General features: G+C 32.4%; 2 protein-coding genes across 3 annotated transcripts; one reads left to right on the top strand and one right to left on the bottom strand.

Moving 5' to 3' along the window:
- Positions 1-1,939: 1,939 nt before the first annotated feature.
- Positions 1,940-11,558, top strand: LOC115987683 (chaperone protein dnaJ GFA2, mitochondrial-like). Its single transcript, XM_031111276.1, has 18 exons — positions 1,940-2,203; positions 2,331-2,424; positions 2,725-2,799; positions 3,567-3,649; positions 4,346-4,429; positions 4,515-4,553; positions 5,531-5,617; positions 6,369-6,416; positions 6,508-6,595; positions 6,770-6,834; positions 6,927-7,001; positions 7,852-7,930; positions 8,333-8,424; positions 8,556-8,627; positions 10,127-10,183; positions 10,558-10,606; positions 11,141-11,207; positions 11,406-11,558. Exons 1-18 carry the CDS (start codon positions 2,114-2,116, stop codon positions 11,500-11,502), a joined length of 1,341 nt encoding a protein of 446 aa, XP_030967136.1. The 5' UTR covers positions 1,940-2,113; the 3' UTR covers positions 11,503-11,558.
- A 742-nt stretch (positions 11,559-12,300) lies between these two features.
- LOC115983218 (receptor-like protein 56) lies at positions 12,301-17,083 on the bottom strand. Of its 2 annotated transcripts, XM_031105859.1 has the most exons (5): positions 16,533-17,083; positions 16,198-16,347; positions 15,779-15,946; positions 14,701-14,847; positions 12,301-14,614 (listed from the first exon to the last, which is right to left on the bottom strand). In XM_031105859.1, exons 1-5 carry the CDS (start codon positions 16,927-16,929, stop codon positions 12,453-12,455), a joined length of 3,024 nt encoding a protein of 1,007 aa, XP_030961719.1. In that variant the 5' UTR covers positions 16,930-17,083; the 3' UTR covers positions 12,301-12,452. The 2 variants fall into 2 exon arrangements, with proteins under 2 accessions (XP_030961719.1, XP_030961720.1); XM_031105860.1 differs by lacking the exon at positions 15,779-15,946 and having other exon boundaries at positions 16,533-17,082.
- Between the last annotated feature and the right edge of the window lie 1,060 nt (positions 17,084-18,143).

Genomic DNA, 18,143 nt, shown 5'->3' on the forward strand with positions numbered 1-18,143 from the left:
AATCTTGTTACACACTTGTTATTGCATACTCGTACACACTTCATTTGAAATTGTATTTTCAAACACCATTTTAATTAAAATTGTGAAATCATGTTTTTAAGACATGATTTCACATTGGACAAAAATCACTTTTAACAGTCAGCCATGTTAATTTTTAGTGGTAGTTCTTTCACAATTTTAACCAAAATTGTGTTTTGGGGGTGTGTACAAGTATGGCTGACTGGGTTGTTCAAAAGACTCAAAACTCATTGGTTCTTGCTTATATGTATGCTGGGCTGAAAATGCTAACCTAGGCTCAACTCTGGTGAAGTGGGTGTTGCCTTAGGCCTCGGAGCTTAGGGCCCAAAATTGTGGAGTGATTGTGCTATAATGGACTAATATTATAAAAGCCCAAAAAATTATGCTCTGAAGCTTTTTATCAAGACCTACAAATGGTATTTAAAATGGATATTCCTAATACTCAATTCATGGCCTAGAGTTATGTAGAAAATCTTGCATCCGTTTGGTTGTAGAGAAAAAAATGGAAAAAATAAAAGGTGGAAAAAAAAAAAAAGATGGAGAGTGAATTAATATTTATTTATTTTTTTTTATATATATATAATATATTTTTATTTTTAGTGACTAATATTGCATTGATTTTTTCTTCCTCACCAAGACTTAAGATTCCATGAATTGCTTGCCTTTGTTAAGGGAAATCTTAACTGTCTTTAAAGAATTTTGTTTTGGAAATTTTAAAGGCCTCATTTATATATCATTCTAAATGCTCCATAAATTGCTAAGCTTGGGGAAGAAGGCGTATCTCTCTTGAAATTAAGAGGGGGAAAAAAAGTCCATGGAAAAAGTTTGTACTTTTGATATTTCATTCATTCAATTTTAAATATAAATTGAAATTCAAACTCATCTTCAATTAATTAATTTAGTTCAGTTCAAATAATTTATACCTACACTTAATTCAAAAGTTGCCAAATACAAAACACAAATCTACATAAGAAACTAACATAGACAATTGCAAATACTACAAAGTCGAATTTTGAAGTCCAAAAAATATGATAAAAACCTAAATACTGCAGTCCCTTTGCACATTTTCAATATGGATGTTTGAGATTTACAGGTTAAGGTCGCTGTAATTCTTAAGATATGCTTGCGAATTAAGCCAATAGTAATATTCTCACAATTTTATAATGATGTGTTGGTAATTATGTTCGGAGGAACTTCAAAGCAATGCTTAAGACATGAAAAAGAACATAAAATTTTCACATAGACTGGTTTGGTAAACTAATAATTTACATAATTTTTATTATGCACTAATCATAATAAAAACACACAATATTAAAAACAAAGGGATAAATTATAACTTATCCATTTATTGTTTGGTTGAAATTTAAGTTGTATACATGTGGTTTGAAATTTGACAATTTACCTACCTAAGGTTTGATCGAAATTTAAGTTACTTACCTGTGATTTGAAATCCTATGATGCAAATATTCCATTAGACTTTTTTTTTTGATCTTATTTGAATTGTATTTTTATGTTTTTTGTGTTTTTGGAGGAGAAAGACATAAATGTGAAGTGAAATTACACATTTAACCATTTTTTTTACAGTTTATTTTTTTTTCGATAAGTAAGAAAGATGTATATACAAGAAGCTATCTCATGAAAAACATAAGGCAGGTTATAAAACTCTAATTTAGTTAATCTTAGGTGGATAAAGTGTCAAATTTCAAACTACATGTAGGCAACTTAAATTTCAATCAAATCACATATAATTAATTTGTTATTTGTAAAAAAAAAAAAAATCTTTTTAATTCTTTTTACCTATTATCCAAGAAAAAAAAGGGGTGGAAAAAAAGAAAAAAGAAGAGGCAAAATCATGGGAAGTGTTTCCCACAAGCTTGGGCTTTTGACTTCTGAGTTTCTGATTCCATTATAAAAGGGAAACCCCAAAAAAAAAAAAATTTCACTCTCTCTAAATGCGCTAGAACCTTCCAACATGTCTGAAAATTAGGGTTTATCTCTAGGGTTTATCTCACTCAAACTATTATAGCTTCTCTAACCCCTAAATCCCAAACCCTAATCCCCAAAAATTCAAACCCCCAATACACACCCAAAAACAATGGCTCGCTCCAATGGTGTGAGGCTCATCCGCTGCCTCGCTCGTCGCTCTCTCGCCACCAATTTCTTCCACCAATCCAGGGCCGCCATAGTACGCGCTCTCTTTCTTCAATCCCACTTCGATTTTCAAATCAATTCCCTATTTTTTTTTTTGATCAGTTTGTGAAAAAAGTTTGAATTTTTGGTCGGTTGGTTTTGTGGGGTTTTGAATTTTGCAGATATACGAGACAGTGTGTAAAGGGGCCTATAGGAATTTCAATTCTGGGGTTTGTAACCCTTCTCGGATTCTTGGGAATTACACTTCCAAAAATGGTAACTTCAATTTTTGTTTGTTGGGGTTATGAGAATTTGGGAATATGAAAATAAAAATGAAATTTTTTGAAGTTTGAATGAATAATACCCAATATCCCATTTCAACTTAGGATTTTATTTGTCAGGTTCAATTCTTGTTTTATTAAGCTTTCATTTCCTGAGTTTTGTTTGCAACAAAGTGAGCAGTGTGGTTGTTTTTGTACTGATTATTGGATTAATTTATTTGAATATAGTATGTTTTTAATAATATTTATGTTTTTAATAATATTGAGCTAATGGTTTGTGTATTGTGATATGCAGTTAGTCAGAAAAATTGGTTGTTATTGGGAGCTCTGAATGCCAATTGTGGCTCAGCTAGATTAATTCATGGCACTGGTATTGAATACAAACTCACCACACTTACACTTATATGTGTGTCTATATAGATGTGATGGGTTTAAGTTACACATGTTACACCATCTAATAACTTTTTATTGAATAAAAGATTTGAAAATCCAACTGTTGGATTACATGTTCTTTATATTCTTAACTTGCATGCCAAAAATCACGTTAATTGGACATTATTTACTATTTGATCAATATTCAAAATTGCACTTTGAATATTTGATCGATGATATGTTTTCCTCTGATAATTTGTTCATCAGAATATCTCTTAACTTGCATGCCAAAAATCACGTTAATTGGACATTATTTACTATTTGATCAATATTCAAAATTGCACTTTGAATATTTGATCGATGATATGTTTTCCTCTGATAATTTGTTCATCAGAATATCTCTTAACTTGCATGCCAAAAATCACGTTAATTGGACATTATTTACTATTTGATCAATATTCAAAATTGCACTTTGAATATTTGATCGATGATATGTTTTCCTCTGATAATTTGTTCATCAGAATATTTTTGCTGAAGAGTATGTTCCCCCTCTATCATGTCTACCTAGATAGATAGATTTTTTTTTCCTCTTTCTTGGTCAAAAAGTTTCCAGAAAATTTCTGGACCATAATGTGCCACTGACTCTTTTTGTCTTCTTCCTTGCTCTATGAATGTTGTAATTTGTTTATTACTTAATTTTTGATGATGAAAATAAACTGAGGAAAACATTTACTGTGTTTGTATTGATTTATTTATTTTTATCAGCACCTATGGGGAGAGATTATTATGATGTACTTGGCGTGAGCAGGAATGCAAATGCATCTGAGATTAAAAAAGCTTATTATGGGGTAGGTTGTTTGCCTTGTCTCTTGTTTTTTTCCCCTCCCTCTTTAATTTCACATGTTTATATACAAAGACATGGAAAATTTCTGGCTGGTTTCTATGGTATATGTCTATTATGTATGTAGAACATGGATAATGAATACTGGTATTTGACTCTGATTTTTTTTCTTTTTTGATAAGTAATATTTACCTCTGATTTGTTGATCACACATTGGCATGATTGTTTCTTTAATTATAGAATGAAGAAGAGCACTGAAAATTTAAAGAGAGAAAATCTGCTTGTATGGATCACTGTAATGTTATACCTTGAATATTTGGAGTGTGGCATTATTGTTTTCTTTGTTATATTTTTGAAATGCTTAACATTTTAGATGGAGATGTGAATCTTTTTTTCTGAAATCTTAAAGAATGAATGATATAACATGCTGGTTTCTATTGTAGGAGGGAAAAAAGGTATTTTCATGTGTATTGATTTAAATGAATAAAACTTTTTCATATACATTACTGCAAGAAGGAAAAAAAGGCCATACCTAGTGCACGGAAATCCCACTTTTTGTGGTTTGGGAGGTGATTGGTAGGCAGCCTTATCATTTGTGTAGTTTGCTAGGACAGCATAGTCTGTTTGTCTTAACTTTGTGTTTTTTGCTATTAATTGCCTCCGTTTATTTTGATTTTTTGGTTAATCTGGCATTGTTCTGCAGCTTGCGAAGAAGCTGCATCCAGATACAAATAAAGATGATCCTGAAGCTGAGAAAAAGTTTCAAGAAGTTCAAAGGGCATATGAGGTTTTATTTTCTTTTGACTTTAGAATCTCCTAGACACCTTGTCAAGACTTTTTAATCTAATCTATTATTCTTATTGTTGTTGTAGGTTTTGAAAGATGATGAGAAGCGACAACAATATGATCAGGTTTCACATTTAATCTCCCCCCAAAGTTATAGCTTTTGTTAACTTACAATTATATGTTGACCGGCTTTCTGCTGGAACATTTCTGGTGGATTTGAATAATAGTAATTTCCTGTTACCATGCAAACTCCTTGTGTTTGAAATTCTTGTTGATCCTATTGTTTGAAAAGTAATTGGATAGATGTCGTTTTTTGGATAACACAAAAAAGTATAGGAAAAACTTGCATGGAATTAAACCTTACTAACTGCATATTCATATTCTTTTCATAGTGTAAACCTTTGAAAGATGCCCTATATATAATATGAGCATTGTTGGAAGAGTATTTCTTGTTCCTTATAGGGAGTTCTGTTAACACTGTTCTTAAGAGCATTCTTCCCTTTTCTATAACCTTGGAGTTTTGTTATCTTTTTGCATGAGGGAATTTGTGTTCTTCAAGGGCAGACTAAAACCCCTGAATGGGATACTGAACCAGTTTGATAAGCTCACAAGAAGCAGACCCAGTCAAATCCATTAAGCTGTTGGTTTTGTATAAACCTGGGCCCACAATTGGGCTGTTACAACAACTTGGAGCTTAAATACACACACGCACACACCTTTAGATTTAAGTGGCAGATGGTATGTGTTCAATCCAAAATATTATGCATACAATTGCAGTTCTTAGTTACTGGGATGAACGACTATAGTCCGAAATTGACAATGAAACTTATTTACTGTGGAAAGTGGGCTTTAATCACATGTTGAAAATCTTAATGTAGCTAAGCTTGATGAATTATCCTGTTTACTTTTTTATTTGAGTGAGCAAATCAACTAGCTTTGCCTTTATATTTGCATCTAAGTAAAAGTACTCTGTATAATACTACCTAATTGTGCATTTTACAAACTACATTAGCTTTCCATTTTTTAACATAATTCAGCACTCTTCTTCCTATCACTTTAGTCTTTATCTGTCGTTACATTGTCTGTACACACTATCTTATAGGTTGGCCATGAGGCATATGTACAACAAGGAGACGGTGGCGTTCCCAATGATTTTCATAATCCATTTAAAGATTTCTTCCGAGACAATGTAAGTTCATTCTTTCAGAATTGTTCTAGTGGTTTTAGTTTTATTGATTTGTGGCTTTATTTTGTCAATGCTTTTATTGTATAAGTGCTGCTTAACTCTTTTTTTTTTTTTTTTTTCCCTCTTGAGTTCTGCCTTCTTTAGTTTTAGTTGTATTGAAAATTTGGGCGTTGCTTGTTTTGGTGCTAAACAACGTTTATAGAATTCAAAAATTGTTCACATCACAAATGCTAGGGAAGCAAACTCCCACCAAGTCCGCATCTACTGCTAAGGAAAAAAAAGCAGGGGTCACATAATTGTACACAGTATCCTGTCTTTGCTTCGTGGCCTCTTGCTAATGCATTTGCCACCTGATAAGTGGTCCATCTTCACTTGCTCCATTAGTGCATAGAGTTCCTGCACCATAATAGTAGGGCCAGGGAAAAACAAATCTTTCTGAGTTGCATCCATAAGTTCCACAACAATTTCATCATACACTTCATCATAATTTTTTTTTTTTTGGATAAATACACTTAATTATAATTCTTATAAAGCCTAGTGGAAACATTATCTGCATTTGTAGCTTTGCTGTTTATGCTAATGTCCACAGTTTGGTTTAAAGGATGGGATGATGATGTATTGTAAACATTGTCTGCATTTGTAGCCTTTTTTTTTTTTTTTTTTTTTTTTTTTTTTAAGGATGCTAATTTCACCTTTGAAATCTAATGCAATATTTTAATTTGCATGCTGTGGCATTCTCTACTGTGGAGATCAGATATTCGAAGACTTCTTTGGTCGTAGACTTGGCGGTGAAGATGTCAAGGTTTGCTTGCTGTTTATGCACATATTATTTGTTTTTATGTTTTTGATTTGGTTCTTTTGACATGCATTTCATCATTGATTAATGATCACAGGTATCTCTTGAACTATCCTTTATGGAGGCTGTTCAGGGAAGCACCAAGACAGTGAAATTTCAAACTCATTTGCCATGTGAACCTTGTGGTATGGTGGTTTTTTATTCACTAATCAAGTGTTTCAAATGATTCTGCAGTTTTACTGCTGGCAGATATTTTTCGAGAATTTTGGTTGTTATGCTCTGTTTGGTTGGTAGAGTTAATTTAGTTTGGAGGAAAGGTTCCCAATGTAAGATTTTATTCTGTTTCTGGAGTTTTGCAGGTGGGCGTGGTGTTGCCCCTGGAGTCAAACCGGAAAAATGTACTCGCTGTAAAGGCTTAGGAACGGTCAGTTTTGCTAGGAAGAAGAAACCTATACATTTTTATGGAGGATAAAAATTATTTTTACATTTTTAACTTGAGTTTTGCTGCCTATCCAGATTTCCATGCAACAGGGCCCATTTATGGTGCAGATTACTTGTCCTCAGTGTCATGGAGAACGGGAAATTGTGCCAGTATGTTGCATTTATTTGAATTTACACGCAATCGTTAACGTAAATATGAAAGTAATCAATTGAATTGCACTTAAAAAAAAAAAGATCATCAATTTAATTGTTTCTCACTTTTCTATGGATGTTTCATAATGTCTCTTTGGAAAATACTTTTTTTGCAATATAAAAGGAATGATGGTTGACAGAATTTAAGTTATTAATTCATGATTATAGGTTGGCATTGTTTACCTTTTCAATTGGTTTTTGGCTTCTCACACAGATATATATATATATATATATATGTATGTATTCATGTAAATTAATTATAATTTGTCTATCCTCGTGCATTGTTCTACAATTTTATAAGTCAAAGCCCCCCATCTATATTTCTGTTAAATCATTTTTATTTAGTTATAGAACCTTTGAATCGAATTTAAAAGCTGACTTTTATTTTTATTTTTTGATAAGTATAAAAGCTTTCCTTTTAAGAAGTGATCAGTAATTGTAGACATAATTTTTTTAGCCTTCTCATGCTAGATTACTGGACGTGCTAATTGCAGTTATAAGTTTTGGGTTCTAGGGAAATTCAGGGATAGTTTTTAGATGTCGGGCTTATCTGCAGGTGAAGTTGATGCCAGTGTGAAACTTTTTGCAGTTTAATCCGTTTACTATACATGAATCTCAGTGACTTTATTAGGCATTGATATAGTTTCTTCACTTCCATTTGTGTTGATTACGTATGATGGTTGGTGCAAAGTTTACTATATTATATATTTCTATCCCTATTGTTTCTTTTTACTGGTTTGTTATATTAGAGATAAATAGTTCATGGTTTTTCTTTGTCTCTAATACCAATTAATTTTTTTGCCCACAGCCTAAGTATATCTGCAAGTCATGCAAAGGAAGGCGAGTTGTATTAGGAACGAAATCAGTCAAGCTTAATATCGTGCCAGGTATTTCTTTTTTCATTTTAGGATTTTTTTTAAAATTATTTTTGTTTTTGTTTTTTTGGCTCTGGTGGTTGCATTGCTAAAATTTCGTGCTGTTGTCAAGCTATTCTTATCCTAGCTTGGTGTAGAATAAATTCCTCTGCTACTAAGTCTAATGCATGATCTTATCAATTCAGGCCTTAAAGTTTGTATATGTGTTGTTAGGATATAGTAGAGTAGGGATTTGGGAATGAAATGGATGGATTTGCAGGCTTTATTTTATAATTACATGACTGTTTGCATCAGGTAGCAAAAATCAGATTTCGTTTTTTAAGCTTTAAGAAAAAAAGAAAAATAACTGGTTTTATAGGTTTTGTATATGCTAGTTTTTATAGATGCTTGACTCTCCTCCTTTGCCATTTGCAGGAGTAGATAATGATGAGACCATAAAGGTGAGTAGAAGTGGTGGAGCAGATCCTGATGGAAATCAACCTGGTGATCTTTATATTGTTATTAAGGTAACTATATATATATATATATATATATTTGTTTAGTGTGTCATCATTTGTTTATTTTTAGTGGGTACTTCACTGCTTGGATGCCTTCCCCCCAACCCCTAAACTGTAAAATATCATTTGCTTCTCTGCAGGTTCGCGAAGATCCTGTTTTCCGAAGAGAAGGTGCTGACATTCATGTAGATGCTGTTTTGAGTATTACTCAGGTAATGCTTTCCAATGGCTTCATTTTGTAGGTATCGGTGGCCTGTAGTGCATGGATGTCTTGAGCAGTGTATTGTATGAGATTTTTGAATAAAAATAGCTATTGTGCTTAGCGTGAGGAAATATTAATTGCATTCAGGTCCTTGCTGAGAAAAAGCTAAATGCCTAAGATAAAATTATCTTTGACTTTATTTTGAATATTTACACTTTGTTTGTTTCAACATTAACGTTTTCTGAAAAATGAATCATTTTTCAAAGAGCATTTTATGGAAAACTATCTCATTTTCCAATGTTTGGTAAAGACCTTGAAAATGAGCTTGCGAACGTTTTCTTGTGTTTGGTATGCATAAATTTTTTATAACATTTCTTGTTTAATTTAAAACATGTGTATTATTTAAACCAACTAATGTAATCAATATAACTAAAAAACCAAGAATGAATTTGGTTTCATACTAAAATTTTGACAATAAATACAATAAAAAAATGGTTGTTCAATTTTCGTGATTTCTACCAATCATCTTGCTCATATATATAAACAGTAATTCTCATAATTCAAAATAACCATAAGCTCTATTTTAAGTAGTTCAAAATGCCACATAGGCCAAATAGTTTAACCTACAAAATAATCTAGTACAAATAGTTTGATAAATACCAAAATGCCAAATTGTTGAAATTGACACGTCCAAATTCTAACAAGTTTTGTAGCCATTGTCTATGAAGCTTGTCATTTTTCATCATTAATGTATAAGTATAACTTACACTTATTAGATATTGGACTAATGGGCAATTTAGTAATCTGCAATTACGAAGTGAATAGATGTTAAACTTAAATTTCAGACACATGGGAAACTGACCTGGGGATGCATATATATTCTTAACTTGTATTTGTGGTTGATTGAGTCATCATTTTTGGAGGTTAGCCTATTTTCTGTCCTGTGGACAGAAGCATCTCAAATAGTATATATTTAATGGATGGAAGAAGAGTACCCACAATATACTTCTCACTATGTATACCCGGACGAAGATTGGAAACGGACTAAGAGTATGGTGATAAAAATGATAAGAACTAACACGAAAATGTGGAAAATTATCTTTATAGAAGATTTTCCAGCGAGTTTTTGAGTTTTGTAGACGAATTCCAGGAAGTCACCTGTTATGTTGTTTCTTAACACCTACTCAGTCACCTGTTAGCAATTAAGGAAGAAGGTTTTAGGGTCTGTAGGTTGATTATGGTTTCAAAAAGATGGAATATAAAGCTAAAGATAGATGTTCTTAAAGATACATTTCAGGAATTTTCTGGCAGCAGAAAAATTTAGGTACTTTTTGATTTGTTTCTATAATTATTAGATCGCTAAAAGCCGTTAGAGGAATGATAAAAATAATTGAATTACATTTTTTCTGTTAATAAAATCTTTGTTACTTATAAAAAAAAAACTTTTATTTTTGAGCTAGTTGTTTATTTTTTTATTTTATTTTATTTTTTTGGTTTATTGGATTGCAGGCAATTTTGGGGGGAACAATCCAAGTCCCAACTCTCACAGGAGATGTAGTCCTCAAGGTTTGTTTATTGTTTATATATGATTAGTACTTGTGCAATGCTAAAATTTCATTTATGACTGTTTTCTTTGTTAAGATTCTGTCAGTTCATTTGGAATTTACTCATGCAACTCATGCGACTTGATTATTGGACTTGACCCCCCACATGGGACAGTAACCGGATCAATTAATAATGAGATCTGGTTTGTTTGTTGAGGTTCTTTCATTTGTCCCTTTGTTGGGACAGGAAAAAACCAAAGCCAAATAGCATCTCTCTATCCCCCATGTCATTCCTATGGGGTTGGCTTTAAGCATAAGATTACTGGCTTCTTGTAGAGGTTCCTTCTTGTTCTAGTTCTCTATAGTATCATGATCTAATTGATTTCTGATATTTAGGTTCGCTCTGGCACCCAGCCCGGTCAGAAGGTAGTTTTGAAGAAGAAAGGTTGGTGAGCTAGACATGCCAAATTTCATAAAGTTCACTTATAAAAACTTGTGTGTGATAAATGATTCTATTTTGGCTTGCCACTTGCATTCTGCTCTCTATCGAGAATAGTATTTGACATAATTGGTCCTTTTACATTTTAGCCACTTTGTTCCTTGTATCAATAAACCCCCAGCATTTTAATTGAAGCAACTTCCTCAGCTTGTGTCCATGTGGTTTTTTCTTACTGCCATGATTTATTCTTTTTTTCTTTTAAAGTAAGGAATCAATATGAAAAATTGACAGAAGAGTATTCTCTATGACTAACTTTAAGAGTCCACGAGTCACATAAAATATGCAATTTGTTGCTGATCATCATTTCAATGTAGGATTTGATGATTTTACCCTAGTTAAGCAACTTATTGAATGTAATATCATTAATTTTATTTTTCTGTTAAGATTCTAAATATCTTGAGCGTAAAAACCTTTTTTTTAATTTATTTTTTAAATTGAAATTGCGTGTGTTTTCCCTCTGAATTCGTTGTTTTTATGCAGGGATCAAGACAAGGAACTCTTACTCATTTGGTGATCAATATGTGCACTTCAATGTCAGCATTCCATCGTAGGTTTCCTTGTTCTTAGCCATTGTTGTTGCAGGATTTTTCACCCTCCAGAATGTATTTTTATGGTTCAGTTCAATCCAGTGTGTTGACTATATATGGGAAAAAAAGTGTCATATTACTGTAATCTATAGCATCATATGGGAATGTGTTTGTAGCCTCTCATTTTTATAGTAGATTAAAATGCTTGATTTGTGCAGGAATTTGACCCCAAGGCAACGTGAATTGATTGAAGAGTTTGCCAAAGAAGAGCAAGGGGAATATGATAAGCGTGCTACTGCTGGAGCATCAGGGTAAAACGTAGACCAATTGGTGTCATTTGTTTGCTAATTCTTAGCAAAAAAGGATAAAGGCAACTGAAGAAAAAGCATCAATTGTTGAAAGACCCACCCATTCTATAAGTTTTGTAGGAGTGACTGGGTCGTTTTTGTCCTTTTTTGTTTTTGTTTTTTGGGGGTGGGCGCGGGGGGAGAAGGTTGTTAGGGGTGTGTAATTTTTTTCTTACAAATCACAATGGTAGTTTTATATGAGGCAACATCATTTGATCACTTGCATCTAGAGTATCTAAGTTGTTATTGTACATATTATTTATTGTTCTTTAATATTTTTCACTATCGAGAATGGCAAGTCAATTTATCTGTCATTTTTGTATTATGTTATGAATAATGTCATGTATATGGATATTTAGATGTCACTTGGAATAAATCTTTTGAATATATAGATGGTTCAATATTTACTGAAGCATTTAGAAAGTTAAACATGATTTAATTGGTTTTCTTCGGAGCTGTCAGATCAGACAGGTGCTTGTGCATGGGATTGGATGTCCCCATATTCTGGTTTTGAACATTGTGAATTCATGAGCATGTTTTATGTGATTTGGCAGAGTTCATGGTGAGTAGAAAAAGAGTTAGACAATATTTCGAAATAATTTGCGAGATTTAAGATTTTCTTACCGTTACGTGGCACTTCATGGCTAGACTCCTAGCTCCTTGGGGGTATCTGTATTTCTCTGTCTTTGCATAACTCACGCATTCATTTAAAGCAACAATGCAAAAATACAATCTTAGTCCTTTAAAATTACACAGCAAGTACAGATTTTGCACAACGTAGTATTAAAATTCAATCTTTAGATTCAAAATCCAACAAGAAGAGACACATACATGTAATCATTAAAATGCAAGGTTATGCAAATCTGAAATTAAACGACTTACGGTAATAAACCACAACAAAATAGTGGCAATACAAGGCTATGCAAGCCTGAAATCAAACAACTTATGGTAATGAACCACAACAAAACAGTAGCAAGTGTCAATACACACTTCAATGAGGTAAAACCACGCCCTACGCCAGTATGGATTTATGTAAAGAACTGCAACAATTCCCAACAGGATTGTTATGTAAGCCACCACAAAGCTTATGTAGAAGACACCCATGTCCATGAAAATATCACCTTCTTCCCCTTCATTATTCACTGGCATTGTAGATGGTGGTCTCATTTTGGTGCAACTATTCCGTAATGGAGGTCCACATAGGAGAGGGTTCCCCTCATAACTGCTTTCATTAAAAGTAATGAATTGATTTTTTCCATCGGGTGTTATGCCTGATAAGTTGTTGTGTGCCACACTGAAGACCGCTAGAAAGGTCATTTCGGTCAACTGAGGTGGAATTTTGCCATTCAAATTGTTGTAGGAAAGATCAAGACTTTCTATTTGCTTTAGATTTGAGAATGTTACTGGGATTGGTCCGGATAGATTGTTGTGTGACAAGTTCAATGCACGAATGTTGCTGCCCATCCTACCGAGTTCCAGTGGGATTTTACCTGCTAGGTTGTTGCATGAGAGGTCAATTCCAAACATGTACTCGAGGATGTCACCCTTGTAGGAGTAAGTTCTAGTTTTTGTTGTGAACTCTACTTCTTCTTCAACATTCACAAATCCGTCAAACGTAGGTATTTGATAAAGGGCATATTTGATAACATCTGCCTTTGTGTTCAAATATGATGACAAACTCCTTAAAGGGATTCCCCCTAAATGTAAACCTCCTAAAGAAGTTTTGTGGGCAAATGCGTCAAAAGTAATGTTACTCAAGCAATGAGGAATTAGACCTGAAAATTTATTGTAGGAAAGATCCAAAATGTTTAAGTTCTGCAAAAGGCATACTTGAATTGGAATTTGACCTCCTAAATGATTCGCTTTCAAGAGGAGAATTCTTAATGATGAGAGGCTGCCAATCCAATTGGGAATGTTTCCAGTTAGATGGTTATCTCGAAGATTCAGTGTAAGTAGATTGGAGTTGTTTTGGAAAGAACTTGGAATTGGACCGCTCAAGCAATTTTTATTTAATTGAAAAAATCTGATACTTGAGGAATTGAAGCAAGATGGAACAGAGCCAAAAAGATTGTTGTCAGAAAGGTCAAGAAAGTCAAGATAAACGAGTTTGCATAACTCAATTGGAATAGGACCTTCAAAATGATTTTTGGCCATAACAATATCTTCTAAATATGTCATGTTCCCTATCCATGCTGGAAGCGTGCCTGAGAAGTGATTGTTGTCCAAATGTAAATTTCTTAGCTTAGTCCAATTAGAATTGGCAGGAAATATTTGGCCACTAAACCTATTGTTTGATAATATGAGAAATTCTAAATTGTAGAAACCCATTATGAAATTCATTGGTATGGCTCCTGAGAAATGATTCTCAGACAAGTCTAGACCCTGTAAGAAAACCAAATTCCCAAAAGAAGAAGGTATATTGCCTTCAAATTCATTTCTTGACATTTTTAAAGATTCTAAATTTGGAAAAATTAAACCGAGGTTTGTGGGAATTGGACCATGTAAGTAATTACCTGAAATATCTATGCTCAACATGTTGGGACGAATATCATATGGCACAATGAAAGGCCCCTTGAAAGAGTTATTATGTACAATAAAAATCTCCAATCTTTTATTGTTCTCTAACAACCAGTTAGGAAACTGCCCAACCAACTTGTTGTGAGAGAGATTAATTACTCGCAAATCATATTGGTAATGAAGAAATCTGGGGGGTGTGCTATTGTGCATGTTAAATGAACAATTCGAGAAACTAAAAACCTTTAATTGGAAGTTTGGAATCAAAGTAAGAGAGTCAGGTTCCAAAGCTAATATATTGTTATCACTTAATAGGATCTTAAGATTTGAGAGGTTGAAAAGGAAGGAGAATGTGGATGGGATGAAGAAATTGTTATTTGAGAAAGAAAGGTACTCAAGTGAGGAAAAACTAGATAGTGGAGACTGGGCAATGTTCCCATTGAAGTGATTATAAGAGAGATCCAATACATGGAGTGATGTCAAGTTTGCCACACATGAAGGTAGTCTCCCTTCAAAATTATTGCCCCTGAGGTATATCTCTTGGAGCTTCTTAAGTTCACACCACCCTGTATAATGTGATAATTAGTTATTATGTTCTAACATTGTAATTATTCAAAGCAATATCATTGTGGAAAAAAAAAAAAAACCCTACCTCGGTCTGGTAGGGTGCCATTCAGTCCACAATTGCTCACTGCCAATACATTAAGAGAAGTCATAACTCCAATTTTATGAAGAGGACTTTTATCAATCGATGAACCATCCAACTTCAACTGCTCAAGGTTCTTTAGTTTGCTCAACTCTAAAACAAAAGCAGAAAGCTTAAATTAGTACTAATTGCTCAAAATTATTAAGATACCACACAAAAGTGTTAAAGTAGTGAAGACCACTTCCAGAACTAAGATTCTTTGAAAGAAAGTAATTTTATTTTATCTAATAATAGTGTATAGACTACCACGTAATGTGGCAGTCTATATATACTTTCATATTTTAGAATTTAATTCAAATTATGAAATTAATTTATTTCAACTAGAGATTATGCTTTTCCTTGAAGATCTCAGTCTTATTTTAAGAGTAGTGTTGTTAAGCCTTTTTTTTCCCGTTTTTCTACAACATCTAAATCATTTTTTTTTTTTTTTTGCTACAATTACTTCCGATTAAGGTAAATTCCTTTTTACTCAAATCATATCAAAACCATTTTTTTATTTGAAATCTTCAATTTGTAAAATCTAGCTGATGTCCCACTTAATGTGCGTGTATGTTATAAGTTTATTTTGAAATATTTGATAGGAAATTATTTTTTATGATTATAATACTAATTAAGTATTATAATATTTGACGAATGAATTTCAATTATTTACAAGTCATTAGAAAAATAGAAAATGTATTTTTTTGAGATTAATATAAATTAGAAGATGAATCTCTTGTAATATTGTTGTGAGGCCCTTAGAGTGTGGATTTTGTTTGCATTACTCTAGTCATGTGCAACACCGTTGGAGAAACATTTTATTCGTGGGTTACTAAAGTTGGAATATAGAACGAGTTTGAAGAAAAAAGGGACTTCAGTCGCATAAATACTTTCATTTAAAATAGCTGAGAAAAAAAAAGGGTGAAATTTAGTTGCATAAATATCAATTTTTGATAGGAGGGAAATAAGAAATGTTACATGCTTAGTAAGCGTGCATGAAACACTCTTCCAATGATATTCCTTTGCAAATTAATGAGAGTTTTACCTTTGATATGGATTGATGCATTCAAATTGGTGTTTATCCAATCGTTTCTCAAATCTAGTTCCTTGAGCGATGCAATACCACTTAAGGATTGCAGAATGCTGTTATTGAAATTATTATTACCCAAGTGAAGCACCTCCAGCTTGCTCAACAAAGAGAATCTTTCAAAACCTACAATTTAGATTATTCAATTTGCATGTCTGTGACTTTATATTCCCACAAAATAGTACAAAATGAATCTTTAAAAATAAATGAACCTACATTTATTTTTAAAGAAAAGGTAAAAAAGAAGAAAATACTTTCAAACAATTTACTTTGGTCAAACAGATTAGTTGGAGGGAAACCAAAAAGTTTACACACTCAAGAATTAAGCACTCTTCATTCCTTTGCAAATTAATGAGAATTTTACCCGAAAGGCTTACCTTGGATTGATCCATTAAAATTGTTTCCCTTCAAATATAGTTCCTTGAGGGAAGCAATTCCACTCAAGGATGAAAGAATACTGTTATTGAAATAATTATTCTCCAAGTGAAGCACCTCCAGCTTGCTCAATGCAAAGAATCTTTCAAAACCTGTAATTTAGATGCTTCAATTTTCACATATGCAACTATATATTCCCAGAAAACAGTATAAAATCATTCCTAAAATACAACTATTTTTTTCTCAACTATTTAAAAAAAAAAGGTGTAATAGAAAAAAATTAGAATATCAACAAATTAAATACTTCCTACTTTTCTTAGGATATAAACTTTGGTACCTTCATTTGGGACCCAACCACGAATGCAACTTTCACTCAAATCGAGGTACTGGAGGTCTTCAAAGGGAAGAAATAGAGAGACATTAAGGTACCAACCTCCCCCACTTTCTCTACACGAATAAAACATCGTACTATTAAGAGTACTATTAAGAGTAAGTTGGATTACACGGTCAGTAGTGATGTTGCACTTGACTCTTTTCCACTCACAGCAATCACTCTCTTTGTTGCCTAAGTCCCAATGAGGAAAATAATACTCATTAGCATAGTTGACAATGGAAGCTTCAAATTGCAAGAGAGCAATTCTCTCTTGCTCCCAACAACCAAAGCACCCATTCATACCAAAATGAACCAAAACTAACACCATTGGCCACCACCAATAACGTCCCAACAACTCCATTACTTTTTCTTTTTCTGATTTTCTATAACAATAAGACTGACAAAGTTTTTGCTCAACTCTGATTTATACTTCAAAGCAAAATAGGTTTTGAGTTGAAATAACACTACCACCATTCTCCTATATATACCCACCATACACACAACTTTCTCAAATCATATCTTGTGCTTTTACCAAAAGCAAAAAGTTACGTCCATTATTTGAGATGACTTGGACTAATTAAGTCTTCGCAATTCGCATCATGTGTCTTTCCACCCAGCTACGATAACGATTTTTTCTAAATAAAAAAAGGTGCAAGAAGATAATTTATTTTAGAGAGTTATATATATATTTATTTATTTATTTATGAGACTGAAAATAAAGTGAAAGAAAGAATTTGTTTTTAAGAGCCTATTCATTGTTTTTTGTCCGGCCGGCCTAAACAGTGTGGTCCCATACAAAGTGGTGAATAACTCTCTGATAAAGTTCAAAGTTTTGAATAAACGCTTTCAACTCTTCAAAACTTTGTCTTTGTCTACCGACACAGCCGTGTATTGTAGGCCTTAGCCTTAAATTCTAATTTTTTTTTTCTATTTAACATATTCTAACAATAGGTGTATCTTATTTAGGAAAAAAATAAAAATAAAAATCTACATATAATTATTATTATTGAAATATATTATGTGAGACAAATAAAATTATAATTATAATAAAGAATTTTAAATATGTGTATATATATATATAATATAAAATTAACCATAATTTCAAAATGATACCAAAATATTTTATTTCTTTAACCAAACCAAAACAACTTTTGGTACGAGCCTCTTTTAGACTATAATTTTTGGTTTTCTAGGTTTTATAAGTTTATGTGTTTTTTGTTGTTTAGGGCCCGTTTGGTATATATGTTTAAAAACTGAAAATTGTTGTTTGAAAACATTTGTGAAAATACGTGTGAGTGAAAAAGTGTATAAAAATACGTGTAATGTTGTTTGAAAACACAAACCAAACACCCCCTAGTATTTATTTTATTGTTTGGCATTTGTTGTGACTGTGTACAATTTGTTTGTTTATTAAATTTAAATATTGTACATAAAATGAGTACTGAGATTGATTGATAGTTTTCAACTAGTGAATCAGGCAATTCAAGTACTCTACTATGGAGAATTGTACTTCATTGGGTGTTATTGTACTTTTTTTTTACTGTTATTACTTAATTTAAAAACTAAAATAAACAT

The sequence above is a fragment of the Quercus lobata genome, chromosome 4 (assembly GCF_001633185.2).
Source record: "Quercus lobata isolate SW786 chromosome 4, ValleyOak3.0 Primary Assembly, whole genome shotgun sequence".
Classification (NCBI taxonomy): Eukaryota; Viridiplantae; Streptophyta; class Magnoliopsida; order Fagales; family Fagaceae; genus Quercus; species Quercus lobata.